The 22,497-nt window shown below is 41.7% G+C and overlaps 2 protein-coding genes across 4 annotated transcripts in view; one reads left to right on the top strand and one right to left on the bottom strand.

Annotated features, from left to right (window-relative positions):
- The window catches only part of LOC309347214 (phospholipase A2 inhibitor and Ly6/PLAUR domain-containing protein-like), a gene marked incomplete at its 3' end in the record, with an annotated part of 197,725 nt that overhangs the window by 113,584 nt on the left and 61,644 nt on the right, over positions 1-22,497 (bottom strand). The window lies entirely within an intron of this gene.
- LOC309346054 (phospholipase A2 inhibitor and Ly6/PLAUR domain-containing protein-like) overlaps positions 1-22,497 on the top strand; it is an 85,481-nt gene that overhangs the window by 36,462 nt on the left and 26,522 nt on the right. The window contains exons 1-2 of one of the 3 annotated variants that reach the window (XM_081869710.1): positions 1,323-2,041; positions 3,401-3,487. In XM_081869710.1, coding sequence (XP_081725836.1) covers positions 1,993-2,041; positions 3,401-3,487 — 136 coding nt within the window. In that variant the 5' untranslated portion in view covers positions 1,323-1,992. Of the gene's footprint in view, positions 1-1,322; positions 2,042-2,627; positions 2,723-3,400; positions 3,488-22,497 lie in introns of those variants that run through there. The other 2 variants (XM_081869716.1, XM_081869715.1) reach the window with 2 other exon arrangements.

The raw sequence follows: 22,497 nt of genomic DNA, 5'->3' as shown, positions 1-22,497 counted from the left end.
CTCGGGTTAAGAACTTTGAATCAGGATAAGAACAGAAATCGTGCTCCATCGGCCCCATTAGCTAAAGTGGTGCTTCAGGTTAAGAACAGTTTCAGGTTAAGAACAGACCTCCAGAATGAATTAAGTACGTAACCAGAGGTACCACTGTATTGGGTTTGGGGCTTTTCAACATTTTTTATTTGGTCCCACACATCCTGTCAAAGAAACGTAAGGAAGCAAACAACAGAAAAGAATAGAGTTTCAAATAAAATGAAATGTATTTAAAACTTTTGAAAACATCAATAACTTTAAAAAGCCGAAACACACCTTCCCAGTCAATAATTTGAAGGCTAATAGCTAATAGCCTTCAAATTATTGCAACCTTAACTCCCTGGATCAATAGGAATTTTAAAAACTCGTGAAACATCAAAATGGGAGAGGTGAATGCAGTGCACCAGAGTGGACATTCCCTGTCATGGGCCAGCAACAAATAGGAGCTACATCATGGGGACTTTCCTTGTTAATAATATGGTCCATATTTTATGAGCAAAATATTTTTTAATTGCTATGTATATGATTTATTTTTCAGAAGTTAAAGTTGTATGAGTTTTAGTTGTAGCTGGAGCTTGTAAACATTGCTTTATCAGCTGGCCTCTCTACTTGACCTTTGTGCATCTTGGTTAACTGTATCTCTCCCTAGGTAGAGAGTGGCCAGGATGATTTTAATACCTCAATGAAGAAGGGAAGGTGTGGTCCTATAATAAGAACAATGGCTGTGCGGCCCTTCATCCTTCATGGATTTGGATATTTTCAGGCTTTCTTGAATGAGATAGATTATGGAGACAGGGGTAGACAACATAGTGTGCTCCAGACAATTCCCATCAACCCTAGTTGGAATGTCTGGCTTTTGAGGCGATGAGAGTTGTAGTGTAGCCACCTCTAGAAGTCAGCATACTACCTCTCCCTGATCAATATCAATTTCTAGCTCAGCAGACTCAGCTTTAGCTAAAACAACCTGTGTTATATTATTTGTAAATCACAGTTTGATATGACAATATTGGTGCAGACAACTATAAACAGTCATACCTCGGGTTACAGACGCTTTGTGTTGCACGTTTTCGGGTTGCGCACCACACCGAACCCGGAAGTACCGGACTAGGTTACTTCTGGGTTTTGGTCTCTCGCATGTGCAGAAGCACAAAATCACATTTTGCGCATGCGCAGAAAAGCCGAATCGCGACATTGCAGGTTGCGAACGCTGTGGATTGGGAACGGGCCTCCCACACAGATCACGTTCGCAACCTGAGCATCCACTATAAGGGAATTCATTCTCGTATAGTACCCATTATTCCTCCCTAGAGGATTCTGGGGTTGGCATTTTTGTGAGGACTATGGACAGAATATTTTATTCAACTTCAAGGAACCACACTTCCAAATATTTCTAGAGGATATATTTTGAAAAATGGTGAAATAGTACAAAACTGAACATGCTCTGTTGGCTGGTCTAGGAATACAATCATGTTCCAGCATCACCAGATTCCTGTGAACAAAATATATATGTGATTTACCAATTGCTGATCACTGTACCTGATCATGGACATCATTTCCCCAGAAGCATTGTGATGAAATTGAGGTAGGATATACTAGGGGGTTATTTGGTGAAATTACACAGGGTTCTCAAAAAGGATTCAATTAAGGAAAATACCTGTTTCTTAACCCTGAGAATGGGAGGGAGTGCAAACTGCAGGTGGCAGAATTTCATACTGATTCCAAAAAAGAGTTAATCCAATTTCCACATTGTCCTTTGTATTCCAGTATAAAATTGCACCATGTCTGGGAAAGCATGCAATCTCTAATTTCATCATTTCCCACCCCCTTACTGGACTAGTTCTTTCCACCTGGAACCCTCAGGCTCCCTTCTTGGCCTATAAAACCCTCCAAACTAGGCTCATCCTCCATCCTTCACCTGCTTGTTTGATCTGAGTGCTGTCAGCTTTTGATCTCTTCAGCACTATGACGACTTTCCTGAGTACTTGTCTCCTCTTGGTCATCCTTTGCCCAGGTGAGTAGGAGCCTGAGATCTTGAATTCTTTCTCCAAGAACATTCAGTCAAGGGGCTAGTAGTGTCCATACGCCACCTTTGAAGCAAGAGACGCAAAGTAGTTGTTGTGGAGGTTGATAATCAGGCATCCGAACAACATGACCAATCCAACACAGTTGATGCTACCTACCCCCTTGCAGCCATGCAGAGCTCTGCAGGAAGGAGAGGAGGTCTAGCTCATCAGAGGACTGGATGAGGGAGAGCAGAGCAGGGAGGCTGGCAGGAGAAGATAGAATCAGCAGAGCCAACTGTCTAGAGAGGCAAGGGGATTGGTCTTCTTTACTGTTCCATTTACTCATGAGGAGGCCAGTGGAGAGGAGTAACTTTAGCCCTGCAGTAGGCTGCTTGCTGCAGATAACTATGGCTCTTGCTGGGGGCAAAAGATCAATGGTTCTTTGAGGCACTGAGAGACCTCTAACCATAGATGCCAACCCTATGGGGCTGGGAACACCTCTGCCTCCCCAAGTATGTGATGATGAGGCTGAAAATTCCCCACTGTGCCTCCTTGTACATGTTGCACTTGTGGTCTCAAGTGCACACAATGAGCACCCCCAACGTCAGGCAGAACTTGGTGCCTCCCTTTAACCACAAGTTGAAAGCACTGGTTGCAAGAGCGGGGAACCAGTGCAAGGGCCACCCCTGGTAGGGGATTTGATTTTGGGGGGAAATCTCCCTAGGTGGAAGTAGCCAGTTAGCAGTGACTGGGGATGGAATATGGCCCCTGCTGTTGTGGGCCCTGGGCTGGAGGGGTGAAGGGGTTTTCTTCACGAACTCCCCAGCCATTTTTTCGGTGTATAGGTAACAGTTTTGATATTTTCCTGGTAGGTAGTGTGGTGTAGTGGTTAGCGTACTGAGCCCAGGAGCTGAGAGAGATCAGATTCAAAATTCCCCATTCAACCACAAAGCTGATATTGAGTCTTGTTTAGTGGTTGGGTCCTGAGGGTCTATTTAGAAAGTGTGCTTATATTTCCTTATGGAATGGGCAAGGGGGAATTTTTACATTTGCAGAACCTTTTTGAGCCTCAGGATTATTATGGGGTGTGGGGTGCATTTAGCATGGCTCCAGGTAATGGCAAGGCTAAGGGGGGCCCTAAGGGCAAAGGAAAGGCATCTGCACCACAGAGGGAGCATGCATAGGCATCCCATTCCCCTCCTGTTCTGTGGAGGAAGAGTCAGACTAGGGGACTATATAGATGTCCCTCGAGGCCCTGAGAAGGCAGAAGGCAGCCCTACTGCAGCTGTAACTTCAAGTGCTTGTCAGCTGGCAGAAGCAAGAAACACAAAATTCTAACCAAGGTGCTGTTAATTTAATTTCAGCAGGTTTGGATGCCTTGGAAGTAAGTACCGGTTTTGCTTCACAGGAAGTGCCAGAGGTGGAAGGCACGCAGGAGGTGGTCATGGCAAAAGGTGAGGCATTATATTCTCAGCAGTGGAGTTGGCCAGGGTGGCATCCCCAATTGCCATGGATTTGTCAGGGTTGGAGTCCAGCTCAGTGGCCTTTTTCCCCTCCAGTGGTGGCTGTGGCTTCCACTGGACTCCCCCTTTATACAGGGGGATCTGCTATCTTGTTGGATGCTTGTAATCAGGAAAGGGGCCCAGGATCTGTGGATGTGACCAATCACCCTGATCTGCAGGGATAACTCTGATGCCCCTCCCTCATCCAGTAGCACCCACCAGCTCAGAGGAGAAAGGAAAGGGAGAAAACAGGTCTATATCATCAGTGCTGCCCCACCTTGATCCGTTGGATGTGGTTAAGCGGACACCACCCCATTTTCAGAGCCATCAGCCCCCACTGGGTTTCCATCTCCTCCCAACTACCAAGGAAAGGATTTGGAAAGGGGAATATTGTGTTGTGTTCACTCACTTAAATAGGGAAATTCCCAAGAAAGGAAAGGACATTGTAGGTGAAATTGATGAAGGCAAACCAAAGCACAGGAAGGTGCCAATTGGTTACTGGGGTATTTAAATTTATGCCAGAATTAACATATCAAATTATGGATTCATGGAGCATACTCAGAGTTCATGGGGGGATTGAAGACCTATGATGAAGCTTTATGCAGCTGGGCAGCTACTAAGTAGGCCTGGAGTGAGGGGGGAAGGTGGCTGACATGGCTCCATTTTATATCTCACATATGTCCCATAGAATCCTAGAGCTGTAGAGTTGGAAGGGACAGGGAGGGCCATCTAGTTCAACCCTTTGCAATGCAAGAATCCTTTGATCAACATGGGGCTCAAATCAACAACCCTGAGATTAAGAGTCTCATGCTTTACACACTGAGCTCACTTACTGCCTAGGTAAACCCAAGCCACGTTACCCATATCAGAGGGGCAAGGAGTTCAACCCCACCTGTTGGGTTGGGTATAGAGTTCCTTCAGTACTTGTGGCAAACACCCATGGTGCTACTCCACTGCATCTGTGCACTGTGTGCAATGCCTCTTCACAAAGACACACCCCATGTTTGTTCATAATTTTGCTTCCTGAGCCCAAGATTGGGAATATTAAATGGAAAATTGGAAGTGAATGGGAGTTTGGTTTTAGAGTCAACAATTATAGGGATTCCCATGCTGATCTCATGAAGACTCAGCCATCTTCCCATTGCTTTCAGCAGAGGTCACCTAACTGTGGTCCGTGGGCCTCATATATCTGCAGGTTGCCAATTTTCCGTATTTGTTGATTCAGCCCTTGCTCTGCTGTGGCAATCGTGCTTCCCTCAGATGGCTAAGGTCCTTGGCAGGGTTTGATGGAAATTATTTCCATGAGGTGGGTGGTTGATAGGGAAGACACTCTCATGTAGAATTCTCCCCATGCTCTCTTCATCGACCCCAAATTGATTTGTTTGGTTAAGGGGAACCACCATTACCAGTGTGCTGAATGTAAAAGTATGTAATGAGACTGCTGAAGTCCCATTCTGCGATTCACTGGCCAACAACATGTAGTGGGTAGGGAGGAAGAGTATGCCCCTGATTTAGCATGCATACTGGCAAATGGGAAGAAGGCTTTGTGTCTTTCCATTTCTGTGTCTGGAGATGTTCCTGTGTGAGGAATTGGGGGGGGGGAGAGATGTGTGTTGGTGTGCATGTATTCTCTAACCCACCACTACATGTGGATCCTGAGACCATTAACATTGCTCGTGTTTGGCTTGGAATATTCTGTTTCTCAAAGACTGGACAACTTATGTTTCCTTTCCTCTCCTCTCTGCAGTGAAATCTGTGGAATGTTTTACAAACGTGAAGAAGACTTGTCGTATCGAAGGAGGAAGTTGCTTTTATCAGCGTACTGAAACCTATTTAAGTGAGTATGAAGCCTTTCTGTCATATTAACTCTAAGTGTGTGAGTGCATCCTTTGGTCTCTGGGGTATCTAGTGTGACAACAGAATGCTGATCTCACCATCCTTGAGGAACTCAACTTTTTCAACAATTAAATATTAGAATTAAAACTATAATAAAAATCTGTTTAAAATGTACCAATAATTACAATAAAAACAACACAACCCCAACCCTTTCAGTAAAAGCAGTCATTCTTCAAAAAGCTGTTGAGACCCACTTGTAAAATGACAACAAGGCGGGATCTAGTCTAGATTCTTGAGTGAGGTACAATAAAAGCATAAAATAAAATAAAGAAGAAAACCTCGTGTTGAAACCCATCCATCCCTCTCTATGTTGAAAACTCTCTCTCTCTCTCTCTCTCTCGATCTCTCTCTCTCTCTCTCAGCAAGGGAATTCTACAGACGGCAAGGAGCCACTGAGATTTCTATATCATTAACTAATAGAGTGTGGAACCTCTCTCACTCTCTCATACTTTGACTCAGGGAAGCCTCATAGATCCACAGAGCCACTGGTAACCTTCTCAAGACTTTTACCAGCTGCTTACTGTGAACAAACTGTGCACAAATGTTCAGGCCTCATCTTTCTCTGACATTTGTCTCATAGCTCCCCCTTAACTCCTAAATGACAATCCCTCAGTGAATGATAATTCCCAACTGCTTAGAAAGCAACCAAATCAGAGTCTACTCTTCGTTGGTGTAGGCACATTGATGTAGCAATGAGGTGCGCAGCAAGTGAATGCACACAAGGAGACATGTGTTCGGTTCAGATTAGTCCACAACTTTATTGATTACAGGGATAAACAGCTTTGACACAGACACTAGGCATGTAACCAGTCCGCCTACTGACTGATAGACTATTGGGGATGACCAATATTAGCGTCCATCAACAGCATGAAGAGCATCCTGTGAACCTCAAGTAGACACTGGCAAGGGGTGCTCTGTGCCCTGAACCCCTGAGCTGGATGTATGGACAAGGAATGCATTCTTCCAAGATCCCTGAGAGGGATCCCATCTGACAGGGTGGGGCTTCACCTCCCATTCCCACTAGGAATCCAGCCCAATGATTCTTCTGCTGCACAAAGTGGTGAAATAGAAGGTTGCATAGAAGGTGACTGCCAAACCTACAACACCTGGAACAAGTCCAGCATGCCATTAAGGATATCCACTAGCCCCGCCTTGTAGCCAGCTGCTTAGTAGTGTATAATCTGTCCTGTAAAAAGTCCCCTTGGGCTTGCACAGTTCCCCTCCACACTTGCCTCTTTCATTTGCTGGGAAACCAAGCAACAGACAAACATTTTCCTTGTCCTCCTACTGTTTTCTGCCCACATAGACCACCCAATCTCCTCCTCCTCCTTCATTTGTTGTCTTCTTCCCTTGAGTCCTGAAATGTTTTCAACTGAAAGCAAAGCATACTGCTGTGACTTGGGTCCATTGGTCACTTCACTTTACTCTCTCTCTCTCTCTTTTGTAATTCATTTTTACTGGTTGCTTTAGACATACATTCATCAAATCACATTGTAACAACTTGATTTTCCTCTAATTAAACATATATTTTTAAAACATTATGAAAGAAAAAAGAACAAAAATACATATTTATTGATTGAATTGATTCATTTGTAATCCATTTCCGTTTGACTTCCCTCCCCTTCTTACCTCAGCCCTCAGTTTTACTTAGTTGACTGCCCCTCCTAACACAGCCATTTATTCAATAACCTAATTCCATTATGTTTTACTTTTTTCTTCTTTTCTTACAGGAGTTACTCTAAACCGGTCAAAAAAATTTATTCTCCATAATGGTCTTTCAAATAATGTTTGAATATATTTCAATCATTTTTAATTTTTTGTATTGTTTGATCTTTTCATCTGACCTGTCCACTTGTCCAGTTCTGTATACTCCATCAATTTGATCAGCCAGTAACTCTTTGTTGATAAGGTCTCCATTTTCCAATTCTGGCCATTCAAGACTCTTGCTGCTGTGGTGGCATACATAAATACTTTCTTAAAGTTTCTTGGAATTTCATCTCCCATAATCCTTAAGAGGAATCTTCGGGCTTTTTAGGGAATGAGCATTTAAACATCTTTTTAAATTATTTATAAATTACCTCCCAAAATTCCCTCATCTTTTTTCAGGTTCAACAAACATATGTTGTGCCTGCCACTTCTTTACATTTCCAACACTAGTCCGATTATTTGTTTTAACATTTTTTATCATCCATTCTGTTTCCTGATTCAAGATAACTGATAATTGAGTTTGAAGCATTTTAATAGTTTGACTTAATATCTTGTTCTTTGGGTTTTTAGCTATTTCTTTTTCATTATTATTTTTTTCATCTCCTCTAAAATTTCCATTCTTTCTGTCTTTTTCAATTTCTTATGAATTGCATTCTGGTGTGTGAAAAATCCTCTAATGGATGCTTTCCCTGTCTTCCAGACAGTCTTAATATTAGTTCCTTTGTTTATATTAAATTTGAAGAATTCTTCTAATTTTTTATATTTTTAATATAATATTTTTTATTATTATTTTCTTTTTTCCCATTATAACAACCAAATCAAATTTCTTCATCACATATATCTTTGCTCTGAGCTTTGACTTTCTCATGTCCCCCTCCCTGACTTCCATCTGTTATCACTTTTATCTTAGCATTTCTAAATCACCCTATTTATCTTATCTCCATACTTAAAAGACTTCTAATTTTTATAAACAGGTATCAAAGCATAACCTATGAATATTTTAAATGAACCCTGCAAGTGTTTTCAAATGTTTACAATGTTCCTTCATATACCTTTTACTAAAGGTATTTTTGAAAATCTTTTTCAGTTCATTATATATCATATCCCAGTAGGCTTTAATCTTAGGACACGTCCACCACATATAAAAGAAATTCCCTTCCTTCTCCTAATATTTCCATCATACCTTATTTTCTACATTTTAGCAAGTTTAGTCAGCGTCAAATACCACCAATACATCATCTTCATTAAATTTTCTTTTAATGTCATGAATGCAGTGAATTTAATTGTTTTTGTCCATAGTCTTTCCCACTTCAAATCTGAAGAATTCTTCAAAAGCTTTCTTAGCTTTCTGAATTATTCCTTCATCAATAAGTAACGCTTCATTCATCCTCTATCTTTTCCGCCTTCCGCGCCTTTTGATCTTTTTATCTGACCTGTCCACTTGTCCAGTTCTGTATACTCCATCAATTTGATCAGTCAGTTTCTCCTTGTTGATAAGGTCTCCATATTCCTTCATCAATAAGTAATGCTTCATTCATCCTCTATCTTTTCCGACCTCTTTCTTTCCCCTTCAGGAATAAGGACACTGAATTGTGATCTGATAGGGACTTTGGATCAATTTCAAATTCTTTTGAGATCCAAATTCCATCTTGCCTGCTGGCAGACTGGTTCAGCTCGGAATAATATGTTAATTCCTTTGCCCTTGGATATTTAAACCTCCAAGCATCTACAAAATTTCTATTAACTGGAAAAAGTTTGAGATAATCGTCCTGTTTTATTACCTACACTACTCTGAGTTCTATCATGTTTGAAACAACTCCATTCAGATCTCCTGGAAGAATTAATTTCTCCTCCATATAGTCTAACACTGTTTCTTCCAGGTGTTTATAGAAATCAGCTTTATTATCACTGGGTGCATATACTACTCAAGGCAGAGTATGTTTTACCAAGTAAGAGGGGACTTTCTTTTGACCCCTTTCTTCATGCCAGATTTTTTGTTCAATTTTAAATTTCATTTGTAAGATTTCCCTTTTCTGCTCTGTTAAACTATGGGGATATGGAGATTTCCTGCTTCTTGGAACCGGCATCATGGGCTGCTACTCTCTTGCATCAGGACCATCCCCCTTTCTCCTTTCCCCTCTCCTTACAAAGAGACGAAGAGACCGGGACAATAACACTTCTATGCTGACCGCAAGACTCCCTCTTGGGGGTTGGGGGGATGCGTAGCCTTCGCGTCTTCCCCCTCAAAGCCCATTAGCGATTGAGCCCTTCGGAGCTCATGCCATGTTCCATCTTTACCCCAGGGTAGTCATACCTACCGCTCACTAACGCCCATCTTTCTTGATGGTAAGGAGGATTCAGCTTGTGCTGTAGAACCCCCTACTGCCCACCTAGAATCCTGAAATGGCCACTAGTGGGTAGTAGGGATTGTCCCCATTGCCACCACCCCACTCTCTCTTTTTAGAACCAGACCCCTGACCATTAGGTCCAGTCGCGGACGACTCTGGGGTTGTGGCGGTCATCTCACTTCATTGGCCAAGGGAGCTGCATACAGTTTCTGGGTCATGTGGCCTGTGTGACTAAGCCGCTTCTGGCGAACCAGAGTAGTGGATGGAAACGCTGTTTACCTTCCCGCCAGAGCGGAACCCATTTATCTAGTTGCACTATTAGCTGATGCCAAATAGGCCTGCAACATATAGTAACAGCACATAGCATCAAATGCTGAAATACTCTGATGACAAATGAAGACACAGAATTTTTTTTAAAAGGAAAAAGGGGAAAAACATACTCAGACAGATATAACTGCTTTTCCCCATAGAAGGTTGCATGCAAAAAGATAGAGATAGCCAGAGAGAAGTGAGTTCAAGAGATCAGAAAATTAGAGGAAAAGGATGAAAAACCATCTTCTCCCGTCTCTCAGAAATATAGTACATAATATAAGGAAGCTTCATGAGTCAGGCCCCTGGATCAGCTAGATGTATATCGGGTAGAGATGGGTAGTGGATCAAACTATTCTAGACTCTTTTGTATGGGCAGAAACCAAGTCCATCTAGCCCCATTTATGTGCAAGCTGTTAAGGAACTATCCTAGAATATTCACATGGTATTGCAGAAGAAATTATACTTCAAAGAAACTACTTTATGGATTGGTTTGCTGACTTCAGTTGTTGCCAGGTATTTTCTCTTAAATCACCCATTTGCCCAATGTATTTATATTTGTACGTTCATCAATTTGAATTTTTGCATATCTTGCTATTCCTTCAATTCTTTCTAACAGATGGCTCTGCAGAGTTCTACAAGAACAAGGGTTGTGTTGAAGATTGCATCTCAATAAATTCCACCTTCTCTTCAGTAGAAGGAAAATACTTCCAGCAGTTCCAATATTGCTGTCAAAAAATTTTCTGCAACAGTAGATCACCTGAAAGTAAGTATATCTATCTATCTATCTATCTATCTATCTATCTATCTATCTACTGCCAAAGATAAATAGCATTGAGCTTTCCAATTTCTTTCCTTGTTACTCTAAGACAAGCAATACTGTTCCAGTCCAAGATTCATTCCTGGGTCATTCAATATCAAGTAATCCAACGTTTTTACCTCAAGAAAAGCCTAACTAGCTTTTCAGACATCTTTTAATTGAATAACTTTCGAAAGAAATGCCTGAAGCAACTAATATTATAGTTGAGATCTTGTTCATTCTGTTATATTTTACTCAAAGAGGACCCATTTATCCCAAATAAAATCCAATAAGGCAGACATTTATGTACAAGATATATTTTGAAAAATGTGAAATTTGCAGGTGGCTCTTTGAAATATTAAATAATCAGTATTTTTTTTGAATTTTTAAATCATATTAATTTTTTTAATCCTTTTTAAAAAATTGAAAATTTGGTAACTTAGATTTTTAGATTTAGAGTAAGTCCATCATGTGACATATCATGAAGCTCAGCAGGAATTTGTGTTTTTAGTTTTGACGTATCTCAATGCTGGGCTGAGCTTTTAAGGCCTGTGTGTATTCTGGCAAGGTCAAATTTCTCTCTCTTTGAAATTTCAAACCCTCATAACTCAAAAATGGGATGAGATAAAAAATTAAAATTTTAGATTTAAAATTTTGATCACTCAACAAGTGTACAAAAGATTAAGAAAATTAGATGACATGAGGTAAAAAAGTTGTATCACTTGATTGGGTGCCAGTGCAATGTTCCCTTGCCAGTAATTAGGGACAGGATTTTGATATACAGTATGTCAAAAAAAATATGTAGTGGACTGCCCTGTGATTTTTGGATGAAAGGCAGTATAAAAATTTAATTCCTAATAAATAAATAAGTAAATAAATAAATATTGAGCTCCCGATGGAGCCTCAATAATTCCTTGGAGGTGTTCAGTAAATTCCCTAACCTAGTTTGTATGAAAAAGGTGAAAGCTATTTCCTAGTACTGCTGGATCTCTCAGCAGCTTTTGATACCATAGACCATAACATCCTTCTGGATGTTAAAAGCAACATTTTTCAGCCGTGGGCCAGTCCACCGTCCCTCAGACTATATGGTGGGCCAGAGATGCATATTAAATAAAACCACACATTCTACTCATGTAAAAACATGCTGATTCCCGGACCGTCTGCAGGCTGGATTGAGAAGGCGATTGGGCCACATCCGGCCTGGGGATCTTAAGTTGCCTGCCCCTTTTCTGGACCGTCTAGAGGTGCTGGGAGCGTGAGCATGGTTATATAGTGGTTCTGCTCCTTCCTCCTGGGCCATGTTCAGAAAGTGGGGGGGGGGTGTGAGTGTTCAGACCAGCCCCCTTGGCTCTCACTTGTGAGGTGCCTCAGGGTTCCTCCCCTCTCCCATGCTTTGCAACATCTACATGAAGCCACTGGGAGAGATCAAGGGGTTTGGGTTGGGTGTTCATCAATATGCAGATGATACCCAGCTATACCTCTCTTTTAAATCGGAACCACTGAAGGTGGTGAAGGTCCTGTATGGGTGTCTGGAGGCAGTTGGAGGATGCATGGCAGCTAACAGATTGAGGATGAATCCTGGCAAGACAGAAGTACTGTTCTTGGGGGACAGGGGGCGGGTGGGTGTGGAGAACTCCCTGGTCCTGAATGGGGTAACTGTGCCTCTGAAAGACCAGGAGGGCAGCTTGGGTGTCATTTTGGACTCATAGCTGTTCAAGGAGGTGCAGGTCAATTCTGTGTCCAGAGCAACTGTCTACCAGCTCCAACTGGTATGCAGGCTGAAACCCTACCTGCCCATGAGGAAAAAAAATAAAATTTTAGATTGAAACTTAGTTTTGATCACTCACCATGGGACTTGTTTGATGGGTTTGAACTGCAGATGTAATAACTTTATAGTTTGTGGATATTAGAGGCAGAATTTTAGTGTGATGTGTAGCATTTTGTAAGTTAGGAGATACTTTTGAATGCTGTAAACTGCCCAGAGTGGCTGGGGGAACTGAGCCAGATGGGCAGGGTATAGATAATGAAATAATAATAATAATAATAATAATAATAATAATAATAATAATAATAATAATTAATAATAATAATATTGGAGCACTGAAGACAGAAGGGTTCCTTCACTTTAAACACAGTTCAATATATGCTGATGTTTTTGGTTTCTTTTGAAATTTTATATTTTATTGCACTGTAATGCATTTAGGTATAAAATTAAATTTTATTGTAGTTTCTGAGTTTTTTATACCACTAGGAGACTCTTTTTAGTATTAAGTGATATATAATAATCATTAATAAATAAACAGATACACACCAAGGCTTTATTTATTTATTTATTTATTTATTCATTCATTCATTTGTTGTTTAAAAACTTTACATAGTAACCTTAATCAGAGGTGTGTTTCCAACATAACAAAGTATGCAAGATGTTATACTTAAACAAGATTATATACCTATTTCATAGTAAAAAGCACTACATCAGTATACATAATTAGTTTTTGAACACTATATATAATAAACCAAGCACGAAAAATAACAGTGGCCAATAAGTCACATTCCCAAAAATAAACTCCCCAACTCACTCCCTAAAAAATACCACTGCTTGTCTGCTCATCTCAGGTCTAAATATCTGCATCATCAACATCATTCATTGCAGAAATAGAATGAAGTAGAGATGTTGCAACCCTCTCACAAGATTAGAGAACTGAAGACTAGGAAATAGAATAAAGATAAATGGGCTGGAATCATGTCTTGATTTTAGTATTTACGTCTTGCAGTGCCATCGAGGCGCTTGAATGGCCTGGAGTGCCCAAACCTTGGTGTAGCTGAATCAGAAGTTTCTAAGGGTTCAAAGGCCATCAAGTGTTACAACAAGGAGACTCAGTGCATTGAATTTGTTCTTGTTCATGGTAAGTAGAACCGCCTTGCAATGAAGATGAGCCCTTGCCCCAGAAGAAAAGAAAAAAATAGACTTTTTTTGTTCTAACTTTTAAACACCTCTCTCATATTCATTTCATGTGGTGATTTTCAGATGCTTTCTATACTTGGTCAACAAAAATTAAGATGCTCCTATTTTTTCTTTTGCACACACACACACACACACACACACACCGGTTGCTACCAAGATGCTCATCTGACCTTGTCTCTTTTTCTTTACTAGACAACAGTGAAGTTCCTGATAAGGTCGTCAAAGGCTGTGCATCACCAGCTTTTTGTGAACTGGCCAAGACATCAGTGCTTAACAAGTACTTTCCAGGCAAGATAACACGAGCACGATGTGGTGAAACTCTAGTTTCACCAAACCAACGCAGCTTTTAAGTGTAGTTAGGTGAGAGCAATGTCTTCTTCCTCTTGGATTCCACTATTTTCTGCAACAGTGGAAGTGGTGGTTGCTTGTCTGAACATGAGAGTCCAGAGCAACTGGTATTCACAGGACTCCTGAGGCTTCTATTTGGTGAATGGGATGCAGGGAATAGAAAACTAAAGTAGAAATGTGGGGCTTTGGCTCATGAAAACATGGGATATGTGTAAAAAATTCCTTTGTTCATAATCAAAATAAATTGGTGAAGCAAATCAAAACTGTGTTGTGTGTCTGCATTTATCAAATTAAAAATATTTGGTGGCAGTGGTGATGAAGGGCACTGTTTTTAGAATGAAAAACAATGGGTAATTATGAGTTATCTTATTGATTTAGGAAATGTATATTCCAGTCCATATTTCAAAGAAATCTGAGTGGCTTTCAATAACGTAAATCTGGAATTCCAAGACTGGAATTATACATTCGTTCTTATTTATTGACAAGTTTCAAATATTGAAGACCTGCTGATGGTCATAATCTCCTCAGTTGGGCAACCTTAGAATACACACACACAGTATATAACACTTTTATTTGGGTGGATAGTATTAGGATCAAAACATTTGAAGTCCCTACAACTCTTGAAACAAGCCAATTAGAAAGATTTGTAATATATTAGCTAATAAAAATAAATTCATTTTCACATGCTAAATCCTACTTCAATAATGTGCGGAGAGGAATGGTAATATGGAAAAACTGTGTGATAATGGGTGAAATGCTTGGGTCTCTCCCATAGAAGCGAGACAACTCTGGCAGTAATTAACTCAGGTTTATTGGTCAAAACACACAAATCACTCTGGAGCTCAGTCACTCAGTGTCTGCTTCCAAATTAGCTGTTGCTGAGTCTGAGTTCCGCCCCTTTCTATTCCCACATTTAAAGCTCCACTTTCGCTTCCTTTCCTGTTCACACCTCTCATTAATTCTTGTGCACCTATGCATCATGGGATGGGCTATTTCCGGTGGCCCTCCGTCTGAGTCCGAGCTTAAACTGTCTTCCCCCTTGAACTCCCCCCTTCTCCTTGTTCTCCATCTCCTTGCTTTCCATCCAATATACCATTTCTACACTTGAGGGGAGTTTCCCTTCATACGAGGACATTGACAATGGGTGTTAATGTGAAAAGGGATGCAAAGCAGGACTATAGCAGAGAGAAGTGGCTTCAGATACTTATTAAGTATCTTAACATATCTTAACATGATATGTTAAGACATATCGTAGATGGAATAACAGAAGAAGGAACATTAGAATGCTTAGAGAGTGGTACACAGGAAATGAGGGAGAAGTTAGTGAAAATATTATTTTCAATAGGCAATGGTGGCAGAATATTGAAAATCCCTTATTAAGAAACATTGAGATACGGGCGAAATATAAAGGAAAATTCATACCAGTAAATTCCCCACTGATGATAGAAGACTTCCGAGTAAATTTTAAAAAGGAAATTGAAAAAGAAGAAAAAGAGAAGAAAGAACTTAAACTAAAAGAATGGGTGCAGAAAATGAGAAGCAAACAAATAAGAGACGCACTAACAGGAAGTAAAATAACTTGCTTTAACTGTATACAACTTGAGCAATGGACAAAGAAGTGGTTAAGGGAAAACAAGAAATGCAATGAATAAACTCATGATATTTATAAAATATTAGTACAAATAATTATAAAAAGGAGAGATAAAGAAGAAAATATAGTTATAAAAGGGGAAACCTGTGAAATGTATAAAATTTTAGTACAAATGGAGGATCAAGAAGATCAATTAAAAGAGGTGTGGGAAAAGGAGACAACAGGGCAGATAATTAGTCAGTGTTGGGGGGGTATGGGAAATATTGGAAAATATTGTTTATAAGGATAAAATAAAATTATTATAAGTTAGTATGGAGATGGTTTTAACACCAGTAAGATTAAATCGAATAAACAAGGAATATTTGGTGTTATGTTGGAGGGGATGCTAGGAAACGGGGACTTATGTTCACATTTGGTGGGGGTGTAAATATGTACATATTTTAATATTATTTTTTGAAAAGGGTGTTTAAAGAGACAACAGAAATTACTTGGTTAAAGCTCACCGCAAGTCCAGAGGTAGCATTGTTATCCATTTACGATGGGGTGGATGATTCCCGGGCTATGAAGGACTTGCTCACAAATTTATTGACACGAGTTATTATAGCTAGGAAGTGTAAGGGGCAAGGCAAATACAAAATGGAAGAATGGTATAAAGAGGTGTGGGATATAGTTATTAATGAGAAATGAATGTGTGCTATTAAGGTAAGATGGGGAATACACAGGAGAAATGATTTTGAGGAGATATGGAAGGTATTTGTAGAATTTGTACTGTTAAAACAGAAAGGGGTCAAACCATGGCAAGAGGTGTTGAAATTTTGGGAGGTTGGATAGTTACAATGAAATTGTCTCGGGGGTGAAATTGTTTTTTTTAAAAAAAAAAATGTACAAAATGGAAAAAAACCCAGAAAAAACTTTGTTCTGTGGCTGTATTTAGCTAACTACAAATATTTAGTGGTGGTGTTGGAAAGCAATTATTAAGTATTTTATTGATTTAGGAAATGTACCATATTTTTCGCCCCATAGGGTGCACCGCCCCATAGGACACACCTAGTTTTTTTTGGGGGGGGGGTGGGGGGAAATAAAGGAAAACTTCGCGCCGGGCTCCGGATGGCTGCGCAGAGCTGCACTCACCCCAGGACTGAAGGCAGCTCTGTGCAGCCATCGGGAGGCGGGCGCGAAGTGGCGCCGGTCAATCCACTTTTTGCACAGCTAACGCAGTCCTCGTCCAAAATATAACTATGGCAAATAGGTTTCTTCATTGTGTTTATAAGGAAAAGCAACATGATGTGACTGGCTGTAGTGAACCCCCTTCAACATTTCTCCGATAAAAATAGGGATGTCATTCTCTTCCTCCTCCTCCTCCTCCTCCTCCATTATATTATTGATACCCTGTCCATTTGAGCGGATACTCATTGAATTTGCTGAAGACACCAAACAGAGAGGGGTAGCTAATGCCACAGAAGTCAAAATCAGAATTAAAAATGACCTTAACAGATTGGAGAAGTGGGCTCAACCTAACAAAATGAATTCCAATAGGGACAAAAGTGAGGTTCTCCACTTAGGCAAAAAGAACCAGATGCACAAATACAGGGTGAGGGACATCTGTTTTACTAACAGTACAGGTGAAAAGGATCTGGGGGTCTTGGTTGGCCACAATCTTAAATGTGTCAACATTGTGTGCAGTAGGAAAAAAGGCTAACACTATTCCAGGCTGCATCAATAGAAGTATTGTGTTCAGATCAAGGGAAGTAATAGTACCACTCTATACTGCCGTGGTCAGACCTGGAATACTGTGTCCAGTTCTGGGTGCCACAGTTTAAGAAGGATGTTGACAAGTTGGAACGTGGTTTTTGTTGTTTTTCTTTTTGTTCTCCTTCTGAATGATGGCTAGTGCAATAAAAAGTTTAATTGGAATTTCACTATTTAAAATAATATAATCTGTTAATAGAATTACATATTTAGACTATGGTTCAAATAATATGGCAAAATTATATAGAGTCTTTGGGCTCTATATACCTGAATGCATTTATATTTCAGTTAATTTTGACCTGTGCTTAGGAAATAAAAATGAATTTCTATTGATTTAATAGCTGATTCCTTCCTTTGGAATGATTTTATTATTATTTATTAGATTTCTAAGCCACCCTTCATCATACGATGACAGGGTGGTTCACATAAAGCGTGTTCTCCTTCATGGAGAGCACGTGTTGCGGTGGGGTCTGCTGAGCCACCCCTCTGTTACCAGGCAGGATCTCTAAAGATGGCCTGGGGCAGTGATTGGTTCACTGGGTTGCTGGGGTAAAAGTTATGTTGCAATTTTGATGGGAGGGGTAAAACGTTTAAATACTCTGCACGCAGCCTGGAGCTTTCTCTTTGCTGTGTGCAACGGATCACCTGGACCGTCTGGAGGACAGTGGAGCGATCTTTTCATTGTCTGGTTACATTTCTTTATTTTCCCCTTCTTTTTAATCTTCCTTAGTCCCTTAATTAATTTAATTCCCCCCTTTTTTCCTGTTTGATTTCCCACCCCACCCCTTACCCTGCCCTTTGGGAAGATTCTCCCTGTACCTGTGAGCGCTGCCTGTCCATAATCCTCCTGGGCTTGCCTTTCCCAATAGGGAGAGAGCCCCCATTAGGGGCTTTCTTTGCAAAAAGGTTTTCCCCATTTTCGCCTGTTTAATTGTGGGGCTAGTCAGGGCTGTTCACAGCTTACCTGGAATCACTTTCATTTATAGTATCCCCATAGGTTGGCTTTATTTTGGGTGATTGCAGTGCTGTTGGCTGAATTTTAATCTAGCCTTGGGCGGGAGCACTATTTTGAGTTCCTTTAATATTGCAATGAGACAAAAAGGCAGAGAGCAGAAGCATGGAGGCCTGCACGGCCTGCTCGGCCTGCACATATCATTCAAGCCTAAGCCGGCTACAGTTAGCAGTACAGTAAATTGTTAAGTTTCTGTGACATGTGACTCATTCTCTCTATTAAGAATATATCTGTTTGTTTGCAGGCTCACTTGTTGCTAATGTATATCTTAGGCAGACAGAGTGGAGCCAGAGGTTCTCTGTGCCTCCAATGAGCACTCTTTGTATGCTCTTTAACTATGCTGTTTCTGAACAAGTTTATTTTCTTCAAGTTTGTTTTTCCCTGATAGTGGCGACTGCCGTTTTAGAGACGAGCCATTGTGGCTTAGTGGCTAGAATACAGGACTAGGACCTGGGAGACAAGGTTCATATCCCCCACTTAGCCATTGTTATAACAAAGCAAAACAAGCTGCTCCTTTTGCACTATTTTGTTGCTGGGTAGTTTGGCCCATTTGTGTTATTGCTCCCAAAAAGAACTTTGGGTTTCTTGAGGAGGTGCTTCCCTCTAAAGGGCAAGCAGGGGTACCTGGACAGGCGGTGGGCTGCCTCGAGTTTGTTATCTCATTGGAAACATTTATGATCCTAGGGCTTGGCCCGCTTGGCCCTAGAATTTGATGGCCTCTGGCAGTGTTTCTGGCCTGAATAGCGTCCCCATGTGGTGCACAAAGCATTGGTTTCACCTGTTTCTCACATCGTTTAGGTTTTTTTCTTTTTGCAGACTATGACAGGGTCTTTGCAGATGCCTCCAGAGCTTGCCTCTCCTGCAAAGGATGAATTGCTGATGCCCCAGGTGCCTTCTTCCAGAAGGAAGCATCTTCAGAGGCAGGAAAAAGTGGAGCAGGGATGATGCTTACACCTCCTTGCAGGTAAATCATCCCTGGGCTCTGATGATGATTCAGACATCACCTTGGACCTCTCCAGGGGTCAGGGTGAGGCTATTCCTGAGGGTGAGGATGATCTTTAGGGATCATCCTGGATAGCTCAACTGGTCAGCGTATGGTGCTGGTAATGCCTAGGTTGCAGGATTGGTCCCTGTATGGGACAGCTGCATGCTCCCTCATCACTACCCGGACACTGAGGTCCAGTGCCAAGTTACAGGGAACCAGGTGGAGGGCCTTCTCGGAAGTGGCACCTGCCCTGTGGTACACCCTCCCACCAGATGTCTACTACCAGACTTTTAGAAGACATCTAAGGCAGCCCTGTTTAGGGAAGCTTTTAATGTTTGATGCATTACTGTATTTTAATATTTTGTTGGAAGCTGCCCAGAGTGGCTGGGGAAGCCTAGCCAGATGGGTGGGGTACAAATAGATTATTATTATTATTATTATTATTATTATTATTATTATTATTATTATTATATTGTGGGAGAGTGGACTAGATGATCCTTGGAGTCCCTTCCAACCCCACTATTCTATAAGTGGTAATTCACTATGATGGGAATGTTAGACGCAGGGCTGCCATCATCCCCTCAGCTCGCTAGGATTGCAGGGACGGGGACATGTGGACCACTTGCGCAGCTCCACATTTCAAATGGAAATTCCCTGAGCAATAGAACCTGAAGCTGGTATGCAGGAAGCTGGCCCGGTGGCAGCTTTGTTGGGACTTCTTTAGGGTTTCTGGCCAGCGTTGGCCCTGTAAATTTACACATCATGGTGGCAACACAAGGCAGGGCATCTTGCCCAAGCGGGGGCTGACAAGCAATAACTCAATACCTCTTGCCCATATTTCCATAAAAATATCTCCCTTGAAAGCCTGGCTAAAAGGTTATCTAGATGGGTCAGTAGCTTTGTGCTTGTGGGAAGGGTTTTTCCCAAGGTGTTGGATTCCTCTGGCTTTTCAGCCAGTGGCTCAGAATACAGCAACTCAAAAGCCAGTTAGAGAGCTACCTGTGGTAGCCAGAAAGGTTAGGAAGCAGCTTGCATTGGGACGTATGGTGGGATCCCCTTGATTCTCCTTCTAGTCCCGATTTTCATTTATCCCCATTGGGGATCGTCCCTAAGAAAGCCCCATATAATTCCATCTGATCCATATTTATCGCATCCCAAAGGCACCTCAGTGAATGATGCTATCCCTCCGGAATTTTTCCATGAAATATGCATCTTTGGATCAGGAAGTTGAGCTTACCAACAAATTGGAGGAGGTGCCTTGTTGGCATTATGCGATATTGAATCGGCTGTTAGGCTGCTGCCGGTTCACTCTCGAGATTTTAAGTGGTTGGGCTTTAATTTGGATGGAGCTCCTTATATTGATAAAGCAATGCCAATGGGTTGCACAATAGACTGTGCAGCACTCAAGTCCTTTAGCACCTTTCTAGATTGAACAGTGCAAGTCATTTAATTGGGGGTACCATTATTTGGATTATTTTACTGGCTGGTTCATGTGACGCCAGCCTCTGCTGGACGCCCCTTTATTCCCTGAGGAGCTGGGTGTTCTGTTGGCAGTGGAGGACAGTGGGTCCTACTGCCCCTTTTAACGTATTTGGGGGCTAGCTGGATACCGTTGCTCAAACATCTGCTTGTCTGTGGAAAAGCTGTTTGCCTTGAAGGACGTTATTCTTGTAATACTTCCTCTGAAGCAAGTGTTGCTTTGTCAGATCCTATCATTCCTAGGTCAGTTAAATTTTGCATGCAGGGTGGTTACCCCAGGCTGCCCATTCCATTCCTGCTTGGCCAGGTGGTCTCATGGCCCAGGGTCCCTTCATCATGTACAGTGGCCTTGAGCCTAACAGGGCAAGGCAATCACATGTGACCTAAATTTTCTCGAGTTTCCCCCATTGTAGTGTCAGCGCACATCTGGACTGAGGAGTTTAGGGACCGTCGGGTCTGTCTTGGTCTGATAACCAGGCAGTGTGAGAGTCCTGGCAAAACAGTCCTCATGCTCTGGCAGAGTCTTCACACTGCTTAAGGTTTAATACTGTGTTTCTGCTCGCTTTATTTCAGGATCATCTAATGTTTTCGCTGTCGCTCTATCCCGTTTTTTCAGTTGGAGAGCTTCAGATCCTGGGCTCTGGACGCCCAGCTATAGCCGGATTTTTCTGGAGCTCCTGTGGCACTTGGCAACAATTAATAATTATGAGTAGTAGCTTACATTTCCCCATCCTCTTTCAGGTCTTATGAGAAGGCCTGGACTGATTTCTTAAAATTTAGCTGGCAGTCCTCAGCCATTCAGAGGAACCTGCCCCCATCATCTGAGCAGGACCTGCAGTAATTCGCCCACCTGCTGCAGATCGGATGCACTGTTAAAACTATCAGAATTCAGTCCGCTGCAATGTCTGCTAGAGTAAAGCTTTAATTTTTCAGAGACCCTTCTAAAAGTGTGTCGTGCGTGTTGGTTTCTGCTTCCTTCACTGTGCAGCGAAATGCTTGTCACGGGACAATGTTTTGCATTCCACAGTCAGAGTACTGTTGGGTTTCCCACGGGAATGGGAGACTGGATGGGACGTACACTGGTTTCCTGTTTTTCACTGTTTCTCTCGGTGTTCTTTGTTTCCGAGAGGAGTTGCTTCTCTGCTCTTGCAGAGGCAAGATGCATGTTTGTATTCTCTCAGCATTGAAGTGTAAATAAAGTAAAGTAAAGTATGTGGCACGTACTGCTCATCCTTCCGCTGTGTAGAGGAGCCTGCAAATATAACATTTTAGGTTCCGGGCCAAGAAAAACGCAATCAAACTGAAGCATGGACTCCAGAAGTCGAATCGGAATGTCGGCAGAGGAACAGAGAAACGGATCGGTGTTATCTGCTCTGCGCGTCAAGATGATTGATGAGAGGTATGTGCTCATGCTCCGGGCAGCCTGCCAGCTCCTCGTAAATGGCTTTATGGCTGGACTTTGAACTTTTAAAGCCGTTTGCCGCGGCAAGGCGCAAAGGCTCTCACGCGGCAAGGAGCAAAGGCTCAAAGGCACAAGCTCACAGGCTTGGGAGGCTTGAAAACCGAAAGTACCTTTAAAAGTGCTTTTGGAATGAGGTTTGAAGCAGCAGTGATGCAGCTTGTTTAAAGCAGCAGAAATGACGCAGAAGGCTAATGCCAGAGTCATGATGGCCCTTCAGGATGCTTGTGGGATTCCTAAGCTCAATAAGAAAAACTATGCGGACTGGGTTATCTATGCAGAGGGTATTCGGCGAAAAGAGGGTCTGTTTACAGT

Source organism: Podarcis erhardii (assembly GCF_964252035.2).
Source record: "Podarcis erhardii genome assembly, chromosome: 7".
In the NCBI taxonomy this organism is placed as follows: domain Eukaryota; kingdom Metazoa; phylum Chordata; class Lepidosauria; order Squamata; family Lacertidae; genus Podarcis; species Podarcis erhardii.
The sequence above is the reverse complement of the archived record's forward strand: the minus strand, read 5'-3'. Positions and strand labels throughout refer to the sequence as shown.